This window comes from Euleptes europaea, chromosome 1, assembly GCF_029931775.1.
Source record: "Euleptes europaea isolate rEulEur1 chromosome 1, rEulEur1.hap1, whole genome shotgun sequence".
Lineage (NCBI taxonomy): Eukaryota > Metazoa > Chordata > Lepidosauria > Squamata > Sphaerodactylidae > Euleptes > Euleptes europaea.
Genome location: NC_079312.1, coordinates 112,767,454 through 112,788,781, shown reverse-complemented (window position 1 = coordinate 112,788,781; position 21,328 = coordinate 112,767,454). Strand labels below are relative to the sequence as shown.

Sequence of the window (21,328 nt, the reverse complement as noted above, 5' to 3'; positions counted from 1 at the left end):
TGTTTCACATTTCACAGTTCAGTGTTTCCTTACTGAATATTCCAGATCTAAGCACTTCCCTGGGAATAAATCTAATTGAATTCAGTGATACTTTTTTTTTTTTTTGCTGTCAAATCACAGCTGACTTATGGCAACCCCGTAAGGTTTTCGAAGCAAGAGACATTCAGAGGTGGTTTGCCATTGACTGCCTCTGTGTCTTGACCCTGGACTTCCTTGGTGGTTTCCCATCCAAATACTGACCAGAGCCAACCCTGCTTAGCTTTTGAGATCAGGCTGACCTGGGTTATCCAGGTCAGGGCATTGGGATACTTACTTCTAAGTAAACATATACAGGGTTGGGTTGCAAGTTCTGTTTTGTGGGTACATCTTTTGAAATCTCAGTTTTGTGAGAACCCTGCCAATATCCTGCCTTTTTCCTCCTCTAACACAAAGCTCTTAACATTTGATATAGTCTTGCCGTTCTAGATTGATGCACAATTTTGCACTAGTCTAACTGTAACAAACAGACTAACTAGAAAATGGGTTCCATAATGTATCCAGTCTCAAGAAAGAAAGCTTCCTTCTTACGGCAGCTTTCTAACTGAATAAAACACAGTTAATTCTTTCTGAATAAAACACAGCAAGTTTTGAAATAATTAAGAGACAAAAATTAATCCAAGGCCGTTTAGAGGCAAGCACATCTGAAGCAATTTTTATTTATTAATTTTTCCCCTACATCCCAACCCCTAAGTTTATAATTATACTCGGAATGCATTTATTTGTGGCTGATAGGACACAGAAAGCTGGAAAGAAAAGATATCAACTGTAGGTTTAAAAGTTTGTTGTTTAAAATGCTTGATGCTGACCTGAGACCATAGAGAACTGTCCCATCTGGATGTAAACGAATCATCCTGTTCTTCACAGTGACACCATGTACAAATGACTTCTTATCATTCAGGAAGTAGGTATCAGGAACCCAAAGCTGATCTGCTACTCTATTGTCCAGGGTAAGGTTTAAAGGTATTACATTATACGAAAGCCTCTTATCCCTCCATGCTTGCTGAAAGTACATTGTCAAGGTATAGTCCTGAAATCATAGAAGAGACAGGAAAAAATAGGTTTAAATTGGTTTTAACATTGCTCGTATTACTTGAGATAAACAAGTTAAGCTTGCCTTCCCTAAGTATCCATATACAGCCCAAATAAACAGGAATCCAATTAACAACCCCCCCCCAATCCAGGGCTGAACAACAAACACTATGGGTGTTAAAATATTTTAGCAAAACCTGGGAGTAGTAAACCAGCTCTATATTTTTCTTGACTAGATTTGCATTTTACATCATTACATTTAACGCTGTACTTTCTGCATTTCGTAGTTTCTTCCCTGTGCTGTTTCCCCCCCCCCATACCTCTATGTAAAAGGGTACATAGTTAGTATACACTCCGTGCATCTGAAGAAGTAGGCTCTAGTCAGTGTAAACTTATGCTGGAATAATTTTTTTTAATCTTCTAAGTGCCACTAGACCTCTGTCTATTTCTGGTGCAAAAGACTCCAGAACCATAAATACCCAATATCCTGGGCAGCACAATCCTAAAGAGGGGGGGTAGTTGAGCTGTGGCTGGGGAAGGCGCAGCTGCTCCATCTCCTGAGTGGCTTGTTGCACCGCAGTTCCACAGGCCGTGCTGCCATTTTTGCTGGTGTTAGTTTGATCTGGCAAAAGGGGACGTTCCTGGGGCAAAAGGACTCGGGGAGCTGACTAGGGTTGCCAGCCTCCAGGTACTAGCTGGAGATCTCCTGCTATTACAATTGATCTCCAGCTGATAGAGATCAGTTCACCTGGAGAAAATGGCCGCTTTGGCTATTGGACTCTATGGCATTGAAGTCCCTCCCCTCCCCAAACCCCTCCCTCCTCAGTCTCCGCCCCATAACCTCCTGCCAGTGGTGAAGAGGGACCTGGCAACCCTAGAGCTGACTATTGTCAGCCCCGCACCCAGAAACGCCCCCTTTGGCACCAGCACAGGCCCCTGCATCAGAGGTACACTGCCGCCATAGCTGCGCTGCTCCCTGGTGCTGGCGTAAGAGGCCCAGCACTGGCATAAACACCCATTTCAATGGTGCAAGGAGCATTTCTGCCGGCACTGGGGTCACGCCGCATCCTAAGCCCTTTAATTCCCCCCTTAGGATTGCAATGTTAGAATCACTATTTGAAGCATATTTGTTACAGTTCTAAATTAGAAGGCATGCACACTTTTCAGACATAAAAGTCTCATTATTGAGAAACATTGCAAGTCTTGATTTTTTTTAAAAATGTAACACAGTGACTCAGTAAATGTTTTGATAGGAACTATTTTGTCTTTAAGGACCACCATTTAGTATGACATACTTATGAAACGTAATCATGGTTTCCTTCCCTCAAATGCAAACCATAGAAACCCCTTATTTATGAAAACAGTAGGAATTGAATAATTCATGACTTTATGAAAGCCTCCATGTTGCCAGCAGTCTGACACTGAATTGGGAGTACAGGAAACATTACCTAATTTTGAGTAACTTATACAATATTATGATTCACCATTTGTGTGCTAATATACCTGAATGAAATGTGGTGTTGGAGGAGAGTGTTATGGATACCATGGACTGCCAAAAAAACAAATCAGAGGGTTATAGATCAAATCAAGCCTGAACTGACCCTAGAAGCTAAAATGACTAAACTGAGGCTATCGTATTTTGGTCACATTATGAGAAGGCAAGAGTCACTAGAAAAGGCAGTCATGCTAGGAAAAGTTGTGGGCAGCAGGAAAAGAGGAAGACCCAACAAGAGATGGATTGACTCAATAAAAAAAACCACAGCCCTCGATTTGCAAGACCTGAGCAAGGCTGTCAAAAATAGAACATTTTGGAGGACACTGATTCATAGGGTCGCCATGAGTCGGAAGCAACTTGACAGCACTTAACACACACACACATACCTGAATGTTCTCTTGGTCAGACATATAGAATCATAGAGTTGGAAGAGCCATATAGGCCATCTAGTTCAACCCTCTGCTCAATGCAGGATCAGCCTAGAGCATCCCTGACAAGTGTTTGTCCAGCCTCTGCTTAAAGACTGCCACAGTGAGGGGGAGCTCACCACCTCCCTACATAGCTGATTTCACTGTTGAACAACTCTTACTGTAAAAATGTTTTTCCTAATATCCAGCCAGTACCTTTCCGCCCTCAATTTAAACCTAGTATTGCAAGTGCTATTCTCTGCTCCCAACAGGAACATAATTTACTCTGCAGAAGGCTATCCTTGCCTGAATTTGACTGACACACTGTAACTGTTGATACAGTTATAAACTATTTCTGAATGTTCAATTTCTTTTTTTATTTGTAAATAAAACACATTCTCATAAATTAAAGAAAATAACACAATGACACTCCCAGACTACACACAAGGCATTCTAGTGTTGCCAATCCCTAGGTGGGACCTGGAGGTCTCATGGAAATACAGCAGATTTCCAGATGACAGAAGTCAGTTCCTGTTGAGAAAATGGCTGCCTTGGAGAGTGGACTGTATGGCAGTGGATTGCTGAGGTTCCCCCCCCTTCAAACCCTCCCCTCCCAAGGCTCTAGCCTCCAAATCTACTGGAATTTCCCAACCAAAATATAGCAACTCTAAGGCATTCTGTGTCTAAAAACTTCTTGATGCCTTATCAGTGGGATTTACTTCAGAGAAAACATGCATAGGATTGCCATATCCAGTAACAGAACACCCAAGATGCATAAAATGACGAGTGCAATCTAATGCATCTTTACTCAGAAGTCCCACTATGTTAAATGAGGATTACTTGAAAAAAAAAGTGAGGATGGGATTGCAGTAGGGTTGCATATCCAGTTTTATTGGGGTAAATGCTAATAAAACCACACCACATGCACTGTGTACATGAAAACATCTTTTTCCCCCCTTTATTTATCATTCGTTATTGTAATTTCTCCTGTTAAGGTGGTAACACTTTTGATCAGTCCTACAATGGCAGATGCAGAACAGATACACATTCACAGTCTACTAACTTTACATAACTTCCTGCTTAGATTAAAAAATATAATATTCAGATAGTTCAACAATTAAAGGATTATTAATTGTTCATATGTTTCATGGCTGTCAGACCATTATCTATTTGTATTTAAAGGCAACGGATAATATGAATATTTTAGGATGGAGGTACTCTGAGTAAAGAATTTGTAAATAATATTCTGCAGCCAGAGGAGAAATTACAATGATTAATGGTAAATGAAAAGTGATAATAATCACTACAGGGGGGGAAAGTTCCTTAATATAGAGACTGAAATGCAACGTGACATCTGTCTTTAACCTCATTTCCTCCCACAAGGCTTCAGAGTGCAATATGATTCTAGCTCTTACTTAAATTGACTGATTATCTTTCAAAACATGGCTAAGGGTAGTTTTGCCTACTATGTAGCAAGACGAAAATTGGAAGCTATTAAGAATTATGATTAAACGCTCACAGGGGATGAGATCTGTGGAAGGCAGCACACGAGAGATGGGGAACCCTGCACACAAATGTACCCATCAGCAGTTTTCCAACTCTGCATCTTTAGCAGAAAAGGTGCAAGCAAAGCACCTTTCAGCAAAATGTAAAATTGAGCACAAACTCAACTGGCAGAGGTCTCTCATGCAACCGGTCCCAGATACTTGAAGAAGCTCAAAGAAACTAGACCAAAAAATTATCACAACATGAAAGTAAGGCAAGGGGGCCAATGGAAAACTACAAGCCCATGGAATTGCTGATTCACATTATGGAACTTTGAACTGAGCGCAGACTGACTATCCCTTACCTCCCAAAAAATCCCCAGCACAACTTGGGTGTGGCATGCAAAGTCCCTTGGCACCTTTAAGAGCCAGAATGGTGTAGTGGTTAAGAGTGGCACTCTAATCTGGAGAACTGGGTTTGTTGTCACATTCCTCCACACAAAGCCTGCTGGGTGACCCTGGGCTAGTCACAGTTCTCTCCCAACTCTCTCAGCCCCACCTACTTCACAAGGTGCCTGTTGTGGGAGTGGGGGTGGGAAGGGAAGGCTATTGTAAGCCGCTTTGAGACTCCTTAAAGGTAGAGAAAAAGCAGGGTATAAAAACCAGCTCTTCTTCTTCTTCTTTATACCAGCACTGCTTGTCAATTTTATGCATGTGCTTATGCTCATCCCAACCCCCAAGCAATTATCCAAGGGGTATTTTGGGTTGTTTAACGATTTATTGAACTCTGGTTTGAAAAACAACCAACTCTAAATGGTGAGCAGAATGTGGTGGTGTTTGTGGGGGAGGACAAAGGGATACCCCCCATGTGTGATCTGATATCTGGCATATGGGTTGCAGAAAATATAACTGACTCATAATATATGAATAATGAACAGAAGGTTGAAAAAGGAATTTAAACAGATCAACACAATAAAAATGTATTGGATCGTTTTGGCATGGAAACAAATGTTCATTATTTCATGTAGATTGGGACACGTTTTAAAGAATATATTCCTCTTTACAGTTCATTTTTAAAAGAAATCAAACTACAGAACAATGGTGGGAGACGAAGAACATTGATCTATATGTGGGTGATTTAAAATAGCAAGAATATTCATCACACTCTAACTTTCTTATAGTACAATAAGAACATGGCACAACTGTGCAACCGTAACTGATCTCTGCTTCAGGAAGACTCCAGCACATGAAAAAGACAACTTTGCTACTTCCTTTTTTTTAGCTCTAAAGAACATACTTGCTATTCTAATGAGAACATTTAGATGTTTTGTCTTAAATGAGGCCTAGTGTAATAATAACTCATTAATTATTTCCTTAAAGCTATCATCAAAACGATTTACATATGATGATTATGCATTTAGACAAAATAAGTAGGTGTCAAAGTAATCTCTTAGTGAATTCATGTGAGCGGAATGCTACAGAAGTGTCACCAATCCAAAAAATAATGTTCAGCAGGCTAGGTTTTTCACTGCTGGCTGACACTGTTCGGCTTACAATTAACAGATAACCCTGAGCTCTCATATGAAACAACAGATTTATACTCAGCCTAGATAAATTATGAGAGGAACTGATTATGCGACTAGAGCAGTTAGCCAAATGGAAACATATGTAATGACCACTGACATGAGCATGGTTATTTTCAAAAGGGTGGTTGGCTATTCTGTCTTCTAGATCAGAATGATCATAACCTGTATCAATTCATCTGGGGTTGCCAACTCCAAACTGGGAAATTTCTGGAGATTTGGAGGGGCACCCTAAGGAGGGCAAAGTGTGAGGAGGGAGCACACCAGGCTTGTGATACCATAGAGTTCACCATCTAAAGCTGCCATTTTCTCCAGGGGGAACTATTTCTGTGGTCTGGCAATCAGTTGTAACTCTGGAAGAAGTTCAGTCCCCACCTAGAGGTTGGAAACTCTATTTTCAGCTGACAAGCTTCCCCCTATATGGAAAATTTTCACTTTGGTATAATTTTATAATTTGGGTGCAGCAAAATCACCTCTTTGCCAGAGAGAAAAATACTAGAATATCAGCCCACTAATAAGTACAGCAGTAAAGAAAGAAAAAAAATCATACTTCCAGAATGAGGCTAAAAAAAAAAAAAAGAGTTTTCTGAAACATGGCAAATGTTTTTGGGGGGCAGTATTAATGGAGTAAAAAATATATGCGATATATATTTCAGTGGATTTCAGTTTCCTTTTATCAAAATTAGTGTAAACGGATCCAGTAGAAGATCTCTGCCAATGGAAAAGGGGACCATTTTTTCCAATTCCCTGCTTTTACATCAGTAGCATTTTGGGAAGCATGCTGAGCTGCAACTGAGTGTGGGAGGCATGCCAATGAACAAAAAAAATTGATAGTGTTTATTGTATGTGTTATCCTGGGAGCTGCAGAATCACGGGTTATTGCAATCATTTTTCGGTCAATTTCTTGAATCTACAGAACTGATCCAAGCATTAAGGTATAAAGTACAGAAAAGTAGTATTTACAGCTTGGGTTAGTCTACTTGGCAAGAAAAAAAACTGACTTGTTTTATTTATGTTGATTATTTGCCAGTTCTCAAGTGCCTTCAATAATAATAATAATGATGATGATGATGATGATGATGATTTATACCCCACCCTCTACAAGCAAACCAGGCTCAGGGTGGCTCACAATAGACAAATAAACAATCTTCCCAAATCTAAACCCAGAGAGCTTTACGCTCAACAAATAACAATCTACTGGTGGTCCCTGGCCCTGGCCAACTCCAAATTGGGAGTTTCAGTCCTGGCCCCAGCCTGGTGGAACAGTCTCTCTAGTGACATCAGGGCCCTGCGGGACCTTAAGGAGTTTAAGGAGGGCCTGTAAAATGGAACTATTCTGCCAGGCCTATAACTGAGGGCAGCTGTGAGCTGTCCATCGTTGCTGGCCTCCCCATCTCCCCCCCCCTTGTTATCTGTGGGGGTGAAATCTGCTTATCCTGTCCCATGGTGGCTAATATTGTTTACTTGAATGCCATCTTGTTTTGAGTATTAATATGACTACTGCGTTTTAATTTTTTATGTTTATGATTTTATGTGGTTTTCAAGATTGTTACCCACCCTGATCCTGGTTTGACTGGGAATGAGGGCAGGCTATAAGTTTGAAAATAAAAAATAAATAAAGTAGGTTCTTATCATAAAAAATATAGAGAGCTGTGTAGTTACTGGCAGTGCTGTCAGAACATCTTCTAGGTATCTCTGTAATTACTGTATGCTTTTTGTTGTGTAAATATTTTTTTTTATTTCCCAAAGGCATTTTAATATGTAGTCCATTAACACTTTCCCCACAGCTCTTAAGTATATAAGCGGGGGACCCATGAGTATTTGCAGGGGGGCTTCTAATATCCACACTATTTCTTCTTTATCTTCCCTGAGAGTCCCCATAGTCTCTTCCCTTTTCCTGATTCCTTTTCTTTTTCCCACCCCCTTTATCTGCCCCATCTTCAGCATTCCTTCCTTTACCCCCCACCCCACCCCAGCACTCTATCTGGGAAAACTATGGCTGAGTTACAGGGCCCAGTGCTGGCCACCAGGGACCCCAAAAGGATTTCCAGGGGGGCACCTCAACTTTTCCCTGTACCCCCACCCCATACTATTTTCTTTACTGACTCCTGACCACCCCCATATCTTCACCTTTCCCTGCCCCCTTCTCTTTTTCCCACCCAACAACCAACCTACCTTTCAAATGCCCACCCCATCTTCAGCTATTTTTTGTTGAAAAAATCAGTTGCGTTGGCTCAAACCTGGAGGGATGTTCGTCCCAACTTCAAAGATACAAGTGTGTTCTACATGGGATTAGCCATATGTGGTTTTTAAGTGGTTTTTCTACTGCTGCAGCAGCTGCCACTACAGTACAATGGCAACAGGACTTTCACATGGCAGGTTTTCCTGTAGTTTCCCTGCTCTGGTGCCCCAGCAGCAGCCATCCCTCCCCACATCACTAGGGCTTTTCTTTTCATTTCTTTTAAATCACTAATTGAATATTGTTGCATTGATACATTGAATTCTCTGAATTCTCAGCTTTCATTTCTAAAAAAGTCTCTCGCTCCTCTCCATGATAAAATTTGCCAGAGACTTGCTTTTTAAAACAAAGTAAAGCTGGATATTCAGAAAGCCTGTTAGAATTTGAAAAAGTGAATTACTGAACTGTGAGTTCCTTTATTCTGTATCAGCCCGTTAAGATGAAAAGTGAGCAAAAATGAAAATTTCAATGCATAGAACATACTAAAGTTACTTTGCAGGAGGTAGCAGTTCATTTCCAAAAAGCCATACCATCTGACTTGGGTGAATCACAAGGTGAGTATTCAGCAGCCATAGCTGATCTTTCCTCCTCCTGTTCAAAACATCTCTCCCAGAACCATTAACACATCTTTTTTTTTCTCTTTTAATAATATTAACCTAACTTTTAATTTTTATTCAGAGCTGATCTTGTATCGAAATAAAGATGATTTGATTTGTATTCAGCAGACAGAGGTATGGCTTTTTTTCTGAACATGTCCAGGGATACTGGACTGTATCTTACCATCTGCAGGGGGAAAGTACATAAGAGTTTCAACACATTCCTCTACATTGTGGCCCCGGATCCATGCAGAAAAAAGCCATGAAGGTCAGTGGGCTGCAGTGAGTAGGGTACAAGGGGATAAAACTGCCCCCTCCCTTCAGTGGAGCTATGCCTGCAAAACAGGAATCAGGAGTGATTTCTCCTTGTCCTTTCCTCACCTCAACATCCTAACTAAGGTTGCTAGCTAGCAGATGGTAACTGGCAGAAGTTGGCGGGGTGGGGGGGATGACTACACATGGGGAGGGTGCTGTTGGGTGATGCTATTATGTAACTTCTGGGGAAAACCTGGTAGTGATCTCATACCTCTCTAGGAATTGATGAAACTCTATGGTAGTAGTCGTCGATTTATTAGTGTCCTTAGACCAAACATAAAATGTTTGCAGTTACATTGCCTTACCTGTCCAGCAGTAATATATAAATCTTTATTTCGATACAAGAACAGCTCTGAATAAAAATTAAAAGTTAGGTTAAAATAATTAAAGGAAAAAAATTGTGTTAATGGTTCTGGGAGAGATGGTCTGAACAGGAGGAAAGATCAGCTATGGGGTAAGATTTTCAGTCAGCTGTTTTCGAATCCCACAAACCCGAAGGCAAAATTTGGACACTTGTGGTTATCACATACATATTTTGGTTAAAACACTATACAAAAATATTGCTCTCTAACACTATGGTACAATCATAGTGTTTCTGGTGATTCCCAAAGAGGTGTGACGCCACATCCGTGGTTTCCCTGGAAGTGACATAATGCCACTGTGCAACAACAATTTATTTCCCCCCTCCCACTGGCTGCCAGTGGGCAAAGGGTGCTGGAGGCGGGGCATCTATCCCAGCAGGCAAATGGCAAGCCTAGTCTCAACCGATAAGGCTGTTCCTCCACACAGATCCTGCAACTCTAGAAATGATCTTTTTTTATGCTTGGAAAGAGCTGCAGCATGGGAGAGAAACATGGGAAAACTACGGTATGCCTTTTATACATGGAGTGGTAGGAAACTGCTCACTGTTTTTAGATAACAAGCGCTGATGCTTCTTAAGAACTAGATGATGAATAAAGCAGTAATTTTAAAATAGCTGGCAGCTGGGACCCTGGTCCATCAATGCATAAAAACCAATTTGGCAGAAACAAGCCACAAGTGTGTTTAACAGAGATAAATGAACACCCAAACTGCACACCAGAGAAAATATTCTTTGCCATGTGAGAGAATTACATAAATGACTTTGCAGACTCCTCAGGAAACTCAGCACAGACCGATGTTTAGAAAAATGATAGATGGCTAAGCTACCATCAAATCTCTTCTGCCAAGCAAGGTAGGCAAGTTGACCTAATTATTATATCACAGCGACAGTAATGCTGTGCCAAGATCATAGTGGGGTTGCATTTCAACAGACATATTATGAAGCTGTTTAGTTCATTCATTTAATTCAATAACCATTAGAATACAAAGGGAAAAAAACATAATGGAAAATTGATGTTTAATATAGCATCCCTCCTCCCGAGTCGTCCCTTAGCTGGCCTTCTCAGACACTGCTGAAGAAATTCTAATTATCATTACCTATAAGCAATACTACTAAAATTGGTGTCGCTTACTTCTGAGTAAACATTGTCAGCTTTGATCAGGATGACTGCTAATATTATCAACATCTCTTTCTACCAGAATCTGAACCACCCAAAAATAGTTGTGGTAGTCTGTTTCTTTTCAGGGCATACCATCTCATCAAAAAAGCCTTGTAAAGTTTGCAGTCATAATAAATTTCCTTCAAAACATTTGCTGTTGTAACCAAAGTGTTCCCTGGAAAAAAATGTTGTAGTTTTTTACCCACAACTCATAGTGCTGTATGCTGGGCTAAGGCCAAGGAAGAAGAGAAAGAAAGGCAAATGCCCTACCTGTTCTTCCCCCATATACCTTTCTCCTCGTGTTGGTAGGTCCTGTTAGTTCCATGGAGTCAATGATCTCCGTGACTGCAGGCCTCTCACCCTTAGGAGCTCATATAGTGCAATGACTTTGTGACAAAGATATTTCTTAACAGTTTTTGGTATGCCACAAGACCTTCCGTTATCACAGGCAGGCAATCTATAATCAGGCTATAATCATAGTTGCAAACAGTTGGATGCAATAATTTTTCAGGTGGGGCCTAGAGTTCTCCCAGAATTACAACTGATCTCCAGACTACAGAAATCAGGAGAAAAGGGCAGCTTCAGAGAGAAGACTCTATGCTATACCACAGATTCCGGGTGAAATCCCTCCACAGACTTTGCCCTTGACAGACACCACCTGCAAATCTCCAGGAATTCCCCAGGCCAGAGTTGGCAACCCTACTGAGTCCTGCCTTTATTTTTAGTAAGATTCTAGATATGCAGGACATGTTATACTTTCTAAACGAATTAAGTTGGGTATTCCTCATCAGAAATGCCATCAGAAATTCCCGACACAATGTACTCATGCACCCACATTACAAATGATACTAACAATGACCGATAGGGCTGCCAACCTAGATGGAGATCCTTGCTGTAACAACTGATCTCCAGCCAATAGAGATCAGTTCTCCTGGAGAAAATGGCTGCTTTGTCAATTGGACTCTATGGCATTGAAGTCCTTCCCCTCCTCAAACTCCACCCCAAAAGTCTCCAGGTATTTCCCAACCTGGAGCTGGCAACCCTAAAGACCGAAGTGGTTGTGCTACAGTAGTTGTTACTTCAGTTTACCTGTTAATTTACAGGGTAGAAGATATTATATGAGATGAATTCAGTCTTGCAAATAATTCCACAATAATTAGTTGCCTATAAAAATGTTTACTCACCCACTGCCCACACCTACCTATGTCCATAATTTCTGGCCTAAATGAAATAAAGAGCCATCTTCAATAAAGTTGCCATGATTGAATGCCTAGAGGCAGTTCTTATGGCCAGCTGCATTTATAAGCTTGAGTTAGTTAACTGAGGAACTATAAATGATGTCAAGAAGTTGTAGGATAGTTATAAAACAATAAAAAACAGCATTAAGACATGGGAAGTCAAAAGATATAAAATAAAAGGAAGGTTTATTAAAAGCCATTCCAAGTTGGCCTCTGGTCAAAAAATTAATATAACACAGTATTTTATGGTTTCATAAATAAAGCAAAAGACATGTTTGCCTATGAAACTAATTTTCCCACAGCTTCAGTCTGGAGTTGCCAACCTCCAGGCAGGGCCTGGAAATCTCCCAGAATTACAAGTGGCCTCCAGATTACAGAGATCAGATACCCCGAAGAAAACAGCTGCTTTGGCAGGTGGACTCTGTAGCATTATACCCTGCTGAGATTCCTCTCCAAACCCCACACTCCCCAAGTGCTACCTCCAAATCTCCAAGAATTTCCTAAATTAGAGTTGGCAACTCTAGTCTCCGCCCTTAATATGCCTTCATGTCCAAGCACATACACACAGTGGAGGGGGTTGCTGGTTTAGCTTTGCTTCTAAAATGCACAGCTTCTTTTCTTCCACACATCTTTTTTTATCTTTCATTCACATTTCCTATTGTTAAAATTCTAGGCTGAAAAAGAACCAAGCAGTGCATATTCTCAGTACATACCTAGATTTAATGACTCATAACTGATAATAATTTATGATGTTGCTATGCTACCAGGTGCTTTAAGACAAACCTATAAGAGGTAAATTGCCTAATTCCCTGTATTATGCATCTTGTTATAAGTATAATCAACAACTACAATTCACTATTCCTCTTAATTATCTCCTAATGTCAAAATGTCAGATGAACTCTCAACTGGCCTAAAACAAAATGTGCTTGTCTCTAGCAATTTCTAATTTTAAAAATTGCAATTACCTAATGCGTAGTCTCTCGTATGTCTGTTTACCTCTTTTGTGCAACGTGCATTTTAGCATGAATATCTATATATAATGTATGCAGCAATAGAAACTCAAATCTGAGAGGATTAAGTTTGCAATCCTATGCGTATTTACCCAGGAGCAAACACCATTGAATATAGTGAAACTTACAGCAAAAGATTGCAAGGTAAGTTTCTGAAATAGAGGAGGGCATGGGCAGAAGGATGTATATTACAGCACAGTCCTAAGAACACTTTTCTAGGAGTAAGTCCCATTGAATAGACCTGAGTAGGATTCTGAATAGATCTGCTTAGGAGAAGCAGCAGGAGACGGGGGGGGGGGGGGTAAGCCATGACAGTGTGACATCACTTCTGGGGGGGGGGACTTGGAAGTGACATCAAGATTCTCTAGGAATTGATGGAAACCCTATGGTTAAACCACAGAGTTTCAAGGGATTCCCAGAGAGGACTGACATCGCTTTCAGGGAAAACCCAGAAGTAACATCACGCTATCGGCCCAATAGCAATTTTTAATTTTTTTATCCCACCGGGGGCCTAGCAACCCTGATTTAGGATGGCACTATTACTTAAGTATTCTAATGTGTCAGGCCTCTAACAGGGCACTTACATGTGCTCTCAAATAAAATCTCTCAACAACGACGAAGCCAAAGATATAATAAAGGTAGATGATGAGAAAATACAGGTAGATAATGAGAAAATACAGCAAATCAGTAAAAACATGACATCAGAACAGCACTTCAACTTCTATTTTTATGACCAATGAGTTATAACCTGGTTTCATTGCAAGAATTGGTTCTGTAAAATATTGATGATATGAACACATTAAAAAAAAAAGAATATCTAACAAGAAATAAATGCAGGCTGTTGTAAATAGTCTATTTTTTTTGCTACTGTTAAATTTCATAACATGAACAAATTTATCTTCATCATTATGCGTTGCCAAGAGCTAACATCAACATCAATCAAGAGTCGATTCCATAAGGAAGCACACTGCACTGTCACACAGCGGTATCTCTTACAGAATACAGCCAGCTGCAAAAAAGGCAGCACTCTGTAGGCTGCACAAAGGTACTGCAGCATTTAAGGTATGGTAAAGGTCCCCTGTGCAAGTACTGGGTCATTCCTGACCCATGGGGTGATGTCACATCCCGACGTTTCCTAGGCAAACTTTGTTTCCGGGGTGGTTTGCTAGTGCCTTCCCCAGTCCTCTTCCCTTTACCCCCAGCAAGCTGGGTTCTCATTTTACTGACCTCGGAAGGATGGAAGGCTGAGTCAACCCTGAGCCGGCTATCTGAAACTGACTCCCATTGGGATCGAACTCAGGTCATGAGCAGAGCTTGGACTGCAGTACTGCAGTTTACCACTCTGCGCCACGAGGCTCCTGCATTTTATGACATGAAAAATCAATGGAAACTGGAAATAAGAGTTACCATATGAGCTATTATTTACGCGCATATGTTCATTTATTTCGCTTTGATCCTGCTCTTCCTTCAGCATGAGATGCCTAGTTCTCCCCCGCCTCCATTTTACCTTCACATCAACATATCTGCCGGGCAGGTTAGGCTCTCAAAATTGCTCTGTTATATAATTCTTTAAGAGACTACGGTTGGGGTGGAGGTTAAAAATGTGGGCAACTATGGGCATGGATAATGAATGGAACAAAATGCCATACCTCCCCTATATGTTTTTTCCTTCTTTTTATTTATGTACCCCATTAATAAATAAATAAATAAAAATGCTCTTTCGTCCTGAGAAGCAGGCTGCAAATTTTTAGCATCACGTTTATTGCACACATCCTCATCTTCCACCATGCTGAACAGACTGCCATACTTGTTAAGACTAAAGAGGATTGATGTTAAAGTCCAAGCGAAAAGAAAAAGCTATGGGAAAGATCAAGGCTTTTCTGTTATGCCTAAATTTGAGGAGCGAATTCCCTCTTTATCGTGTCTCGGAGCACGACATACTGAAAAACTGTAACACTCACCTTTTTAAGACTTTAGAAATGACACTACTTATATCAGCTTTGATCCAAAGCTCACTAAGAGGGGAGCTTTTTTTGAGTGCAAAGAGCCTTCTGCTAATGGAACATGTTTCTTCCACTGAAGCAAAGCTCCTAGCACCGGTGGAAGGATCCACAGAACCTTTGGAGCCAACCTATTATATTTTATTCCTTACAGCTATTATTATAAATTAGTTCTGACCTGGATGGCCCCGGATAGCCTGATCTTGTCAGATCTCAGAAGCTAAGCGGGGTCTGCTCTGGTTAGGACTCAGATGGGAGACCACTAAAGAAGTCCAGGGTTGCTATGCAGGGACAGGCAATGGCAAAATGTTTGTCTCTTTGCTTTGAAAACCCTGTGGGGATCCCATAAGTCAGCTGCAACTAGAAGACACTTTCCACCACTGCTATAAGCTATTCTTTGTTTTATGGTATTTTTGTCAATTGTATATTTTATGTTTTTTATTAATGTTTTAAGAAAACTTGGAAGAAACAGGGTAAACACACATGCTTTAAAATAGCATTTTAAAGTATTTAAGAATTTTATGATTTTTCTAAGGATTCAGGCCAGATTGTGAGACTCAAGCCATCTCTCTCGTTCGCCTGGCAAATGCAAATTGTTTCACAACAAGTAGACAGCAAGCAAATGCCACATGTAACTCTGCACCCACAGGGGGAAAAATTTCTTCTGAAGCTAGGACATTCCTTCCAGATTCTGCAGCTTTAAAAAACAAAACACTATATGCTGAGGGCTACCTCTTAAGCTGAACTTCACAAAAGCTAATGGGGCATTTCTGGCTGAACACTTCAGCAGTGTGATGCTGTTGAAAATCAAGCAAGCATTACCAGTGTGAATCTGGAGTTCATTCATACAGACCAGAGTGACCCAGTCCTAGAGAAAATGATCTGTTTGCAAAAGAATTGGAACATGCTCTCTACAGAAAGAGAATGCATTTTTTATAAATGCAAGTGTTTTTGCAAAAAAAAGTTATCCATTACTGTAGTATCCTCTGAGATCTGGTGGAAATGGTAAATTCATTTACTCCATTTTTAGTGTGCCCCTCAATCCTGCTCTGTATACAGGAGGCTCTGATAGCCAACAACAGGTCTCTTTGGAAGCAATTCAAAGCAGGCTACTAGAAAAGAAGTCTCATATTATTCGATGGGGCTCCCTCCCAGGAAAATTCACTTTGGATTCTAGATCTTATTGCTTCCAACTGCGAGAGAGCAGTTACTAGTGAAGAACTTCTAATCCATACTAAGAGGTGCACAACACCAAACAAAAGAGCAAAGTGAGGCTCTCTCAGACAGGCTGTGATGAGACAACAACAAACTAGATCTTGCAGGTTCACTTAAAAGTACATATCACAATTACCTGACACCATTTTCTACCAGTGTACAACTGGTGGCTCAGGGAGATAAGCAAGTTATACCATGACGGGCAGCCCATTCCTCAAGTGGGGGGTAGGTACGTGGCAGCTGGGAGCAGCACAGCTGCGCCGCTCCTGGCCGCCGCAAAGAAACAAAGGAAAACAGGAAAATGTCCCCATAGAACAAAGTGAAGCTTAGCCATCAAAAAGGTGACGCGGCAACACCGCAGCTCAAGAGGGCATTCCCAGGGCGAAAGGGGTTAGGAAGCTGCCAAAAGGCAGCTCTGCACCCAGAACGCGCTGGGGATGCCCCCCACGTCAGTGTGGGCTTTCCCTACCGGGAATACCCTGCCGGCCAGTGCAGCTCCCCAGCTCTAGTGTGTTTGCCCCCTGGGACAGCATAAGTGTCCATTATCCTGGGTTGAATGGGTACTTATGCTGCCGCAGGGTCACGCCGACTCCTGAGAAGCTCCTGAGAAGATTTTCACATATCTACCCCCCCTTCAGGATTGCAGACTTAAGATGGCAGACACCACCACATCCTTCTCTTTCCCCCAGTAATGTATAAGAAGGGAGAACCAGAGACAAGGAAAGAAGAGAGTAGAGAGGGAATGAGGCAGACTGAGCTCTAGAGAAGGAAAAGTGTGAACAGTTAAGTCTTTTTTGTTTTATCTGTTCTTCCCTCACTGATTCGCACTGACCCTTCCATTCATATGTTTCTTCGTGCATTCTGCTTTGTTTTTGTGTAAAAAAACCTACTCTCAATTCTGAGAGACTAGTGATCTAGTGAAAGAAATAAGAATTTCTGTTAGTTCCCGTGCTCAGCTGCTGTCTAGGATGAATTGATTTAATGGTCCATGAGCTTTCGAAAAATCCAGCTTCTTGCAGGAAATCAGATAAATAAACTTCGTAATCATCTTGGTTGCCCTTTTCTGTATTTCTTCCATTACTTTGTGAGATGTCCCAGGTACAACAAGGTGTCAATGGATAAATCTAGGAATTGTTGGAAACTCTATGGTTGCCAGTCTCACACACCTTGCCATGTCCATGCTGCCCAACCCACCCTATTGTCTCTCCAGCTCTTTCTGCAACAATAACCTCATGAATCAGTTATATTATTTAGGAGGAGTTTTACCTTCCCTTAGTGCTTTTGTGACCGGCAACCCCTTCCCAAACCTGAAAGGGGGTCATTTATACCAATATATCTGCAACATAAAGATCTTCTGCAAAAGGACACAAGCCAGTATCTGTGAAAGGGAGCACACACATCAATATTATTCCAGTTGGCCAGTGCCACTAAACTTTATTTTAATGCTGACACCTATTTTGTCAAGATCTTAATAGCACTCCCAATTCTTATGCGCTAAAATGTCAGCTGCCCATCTAATTCATGATGTTGCCTTTAACTGTCAAATTTACATGTGCTGCTTAAAGTGATTTCAACCCTTCTTCTGCTCTGATTGTGTACATGTGAAAATAGAAAGGGTCCACTTCTACATATGCAAGCATCAGGATTCTTACTTGGGGAAAACAGAGAGGTGGGGTTTATAAATTGTTTGATGGCCATGTAGCAAAGTTAATTAACAAACACATTTCAGCCTTCCTGTGCTGTATAATGCATTCATTACTCATGTGATTTTGGTCCACGTCTTCTAATCTGATGTTCTGATAACAGAAGGGCCTTATAAGTGTGTAAGAAATGGCTGGTTTGGCATTAGGCCCATCTTTAAAGTGCTGACATACTTTGGGGCCAGGAAAAAGATATAACTAGGTCTTTAAGTAGTAGGGTTGCCAGGTCCCTCTTTGCCATCAGCAGGAGGTTTTTGTGGCGGAGCCTGAGGAGGGCAAGGTTTGGGGAGGGACTTCAATGCCATAGAGTCCAATTGCCAAAGCAGCCATTTTCTCCAGGTGAACTGTTCTCTATCGGCTGGATGTCAGTTGTAATAGCAGGGGATCTCCAGCTAGTACCTGGAGGCTGGAAACCCTATTAAGTGGTCATTGTGGGGAAGTGAAAAGTTCCATTAAGTCTAGGGTTGCCAGGTCCCTCTTCGCAACTAGCGGGAGGTTTTGGGGGCAAAGACTGAAGAGGGAGAGGTTTGGGGAGGGGAGGGACTTCAATGCCATAGAGTCCAACTGCCAAAGTGGCCATTTTCTCCAGATGAACTGATTTCTATTGGCTGGAGATCACTTGTAATAGCAGGAGATCTCCAGTTACTACCTGGAGATTGGCAACCCTAATCAAGTCACAGATGACTTATGGTGACTCATAGGCAACAGATGAACAGAGGTAGTTTGCCATTGCTGCAGATGTTTTAGCATTGCCAGCTCTGCCTTGGAGGGGCAGGATATAAATCAAATCAAACAACTTCATAAATAAAATAAGCACTAGCAAAAAGTTATATTGCACCAGCCAAACCCCCAGATCAATCAGGCTACCAGAAAACAAAATAGTCATATAATCATATGTCTCTCATAATCTGAACAATACATTTCCTCTTGAAACTAATTATGGATCTCCTCCCTATAGCATAAAATAATTCATTGTCCTATTTTTCTTATCTACAGTGCACTGTGAAATAAACCGAGGACTCAAGCATGTAGAAAATGATTTAAAAACCAACCCTTTCAGAATGGTGTCGAAGTCACCCTGGAGGTTCAACCTTGTCGATTCCAACTATTCCCCTGGGGCTAATGGGTCTAGCTTTGGCTTGACAGACCATCTGTCTTACTGAATCTATCTCTACCCTATGAGCAAGTGATTTCATTGGTGTGAGCTTGACATTTGGTATAGAAATGCTGTAGGGAATTTTTATGGTTAAACAAAAAAGATAGTCCCCCAGCACTAATTGTTTACACCATTTCAATCATTTCCATTTCTCAGAGGGTGTGTGTGTGTGTGTGTGTGTGTGTGTGTCACTGATCATGCCAGTGAAAAAAAAGATACGTGAGTGGAAATTAGAATAAAGATTACCTTCAATTGCTTATATGGATTCTTTTGGAAGCTGTACATTTTTAAATAATTGCAATTCAATAAAATCTTAATATGGTTTAAAAATAGCAAAAGAACATTGATTTCTTGGATGGCTGCAACATGGATGCTTCTAACAAGCTGTGATTTAGCTGACATGAAGGGCAGAGAAGAAAAAGGGAACAATGTCAGAAAAGCAGCAAATATAAATGTTTGGTGGAGTGCTCATTTTTCTCAGTGTGGGCTGTCATATTGTTTGGGTACCATTGCTAGAATTCGTATAAATGAGCTAACCTGCAATAGTGGAAGAGAATGACGTTAAACATCATCAACCTTAATACAAATCTATGGGAGACTCTACTGCTCACTTCCTTCCACTGTGAGAACTGTCTGTTTATTCTCACCTTCTACTTTATGTTGAACCCGCCACTAATCCGTTTTCTTTTATCCCATGGTTGCTAAGTTTGCTTTTGGTGCATTTTGGAAGTATATAATATCTATCAGACCACTCTTAACCACATGCTTGTCGGGACTCCTTTTCGCTGTATATGCTGATGCTTTCTCAGTAGGGCATGTTCTCCCATAATCCTTATAACTCTATCTTTAATAACACTTTCCACAAATTCACCAGGAGCAGACATCATTAGTTGTCACTCCTACCTGCCTTAGCTTTTCAGACATGTCCCCCTCCAAAAAAAGGGGGAACAGGTAAGATTATCTGTCCGAAAAGTGAGGATACACAGTACCAGAGGTCAATAACAAGAATTCAAAGAAACAAGAATTTTGCAAAAAAAGTGTATCAAATTTATGAAAAGTGAAATACAAAAATAAATATAATTGTGTCACAATATGAGACAATTACTCAGTACCCCAATACTTAGTGTGTGAAAATACTTAACAGCTATTTACAAAGTCACACATCAAGAAACAAATTAATAGTAATTTATCAACACACACATAATCTTTATCGACCCAAGGACATGAACCAGGATGCTTTTCGTTGATGACTTATTCATATTTTGATTCTGCTGAAAATGTTTGGTCTTCAATAGATATGGGCCATGTGGACTGATGAAGAAATCAAAACCGGAACTATTAGCTGGCATTTCTGTCTTTGTATTGAAGATTTGTATTGAATAATTACTTGTTTGTGTTGAAGAACTCTTTGTAATTTGGCTGTGTGACTCAGTGTATATTTGTTAGGAATCGTCACTTACTGTGAATTTATATCTTGATGTTTGACTTTGTAAATAGCTGTTAAGTATTTTCACACATTAAGTATTGGGGCACTGAGTTAACTGCCTGTCATATTGTGACACAAATATATTTATTTTTGTAATTCACTTTTCATAAATTCAATACACATTTTTTTGCAAAATTCTTTTTTCTTTGAATTCTTGTTATTGACCTCTGGTACTGTGTACCTTCGCTTTTCGGACATTCTGAGGTCTTCCTTTCCCTGTTTTCTTTTTTATTTATTTATTTATATAATTGAAGGGGTACAGGGGGGAAAAAGGGGGAGGGGTAAGCATTGTAAATATAAAAACAGTAAATATAGATATTATATAGATATAAAAAAGTAAGCTCAATTATATATTGTAAATTGTATATTGTAGAACGTTTTCTATGCCAAAAAATAGTAATAGTAATAAAAAAAGGAAATTGATACAGTATGTCATTGTGTTATTCTATTTATATTACTATTCTATAATATAATATAAGAATTTATTATTAACTTAGAATTATTTAAAAACAGAATTATATAATACAATGCCAGCATATTTCAACTAGTTTCCCTGTTTTCTGTAAGATTATCTGTCCAGCTTCTTCAACAGTGAAAAGTGATACTAAGATGTCATTTGCCCCTGTCCTGCTTCAATAATCATTTCATAACTTTATACCTTTGTTACTTAGTGGTACAACCTCCTCTTTGACGGATTTCAAGCTTCCTAATGGCTTTTAATGATGTACTCTGTGTGTGGCTGTCATAGAATATATTCCAAGGCCAACTGGTACAGAACAAGACAGCTCACTTTGTAGGACTGGGCTACAAGGTGAA

The 21,328-nt window shown here is 40.4% G+C and overlaps 1 protein-coding gene across 4 annotated transcripts in view; it reads right to left on the bottom strand.

Moving 5' to 3' along the window:
• GABRB2 (gamma-aminobutyric acid type A receptor subunit beta2) overlaps positions 1-21,328 on the bottom strand; it is a 152,874-nt gene that overhangs the window by 104,301 nt on the left and 27,245 nt on the right. For all 4 annotated transcript variants that reach the window (XM_056857356.1, XM_056857364.1, XM_056857372.1 and 1 more), the window contains exon 4: positions 846-1,066. In XM_056857356.1, coding sequence (XP_056713334.1) covers positions 846-1,066 — 221 coding nt within the window. The remainder of the gene's footprint in view (positions 1-845; positions 1,067-21,328) is intronic.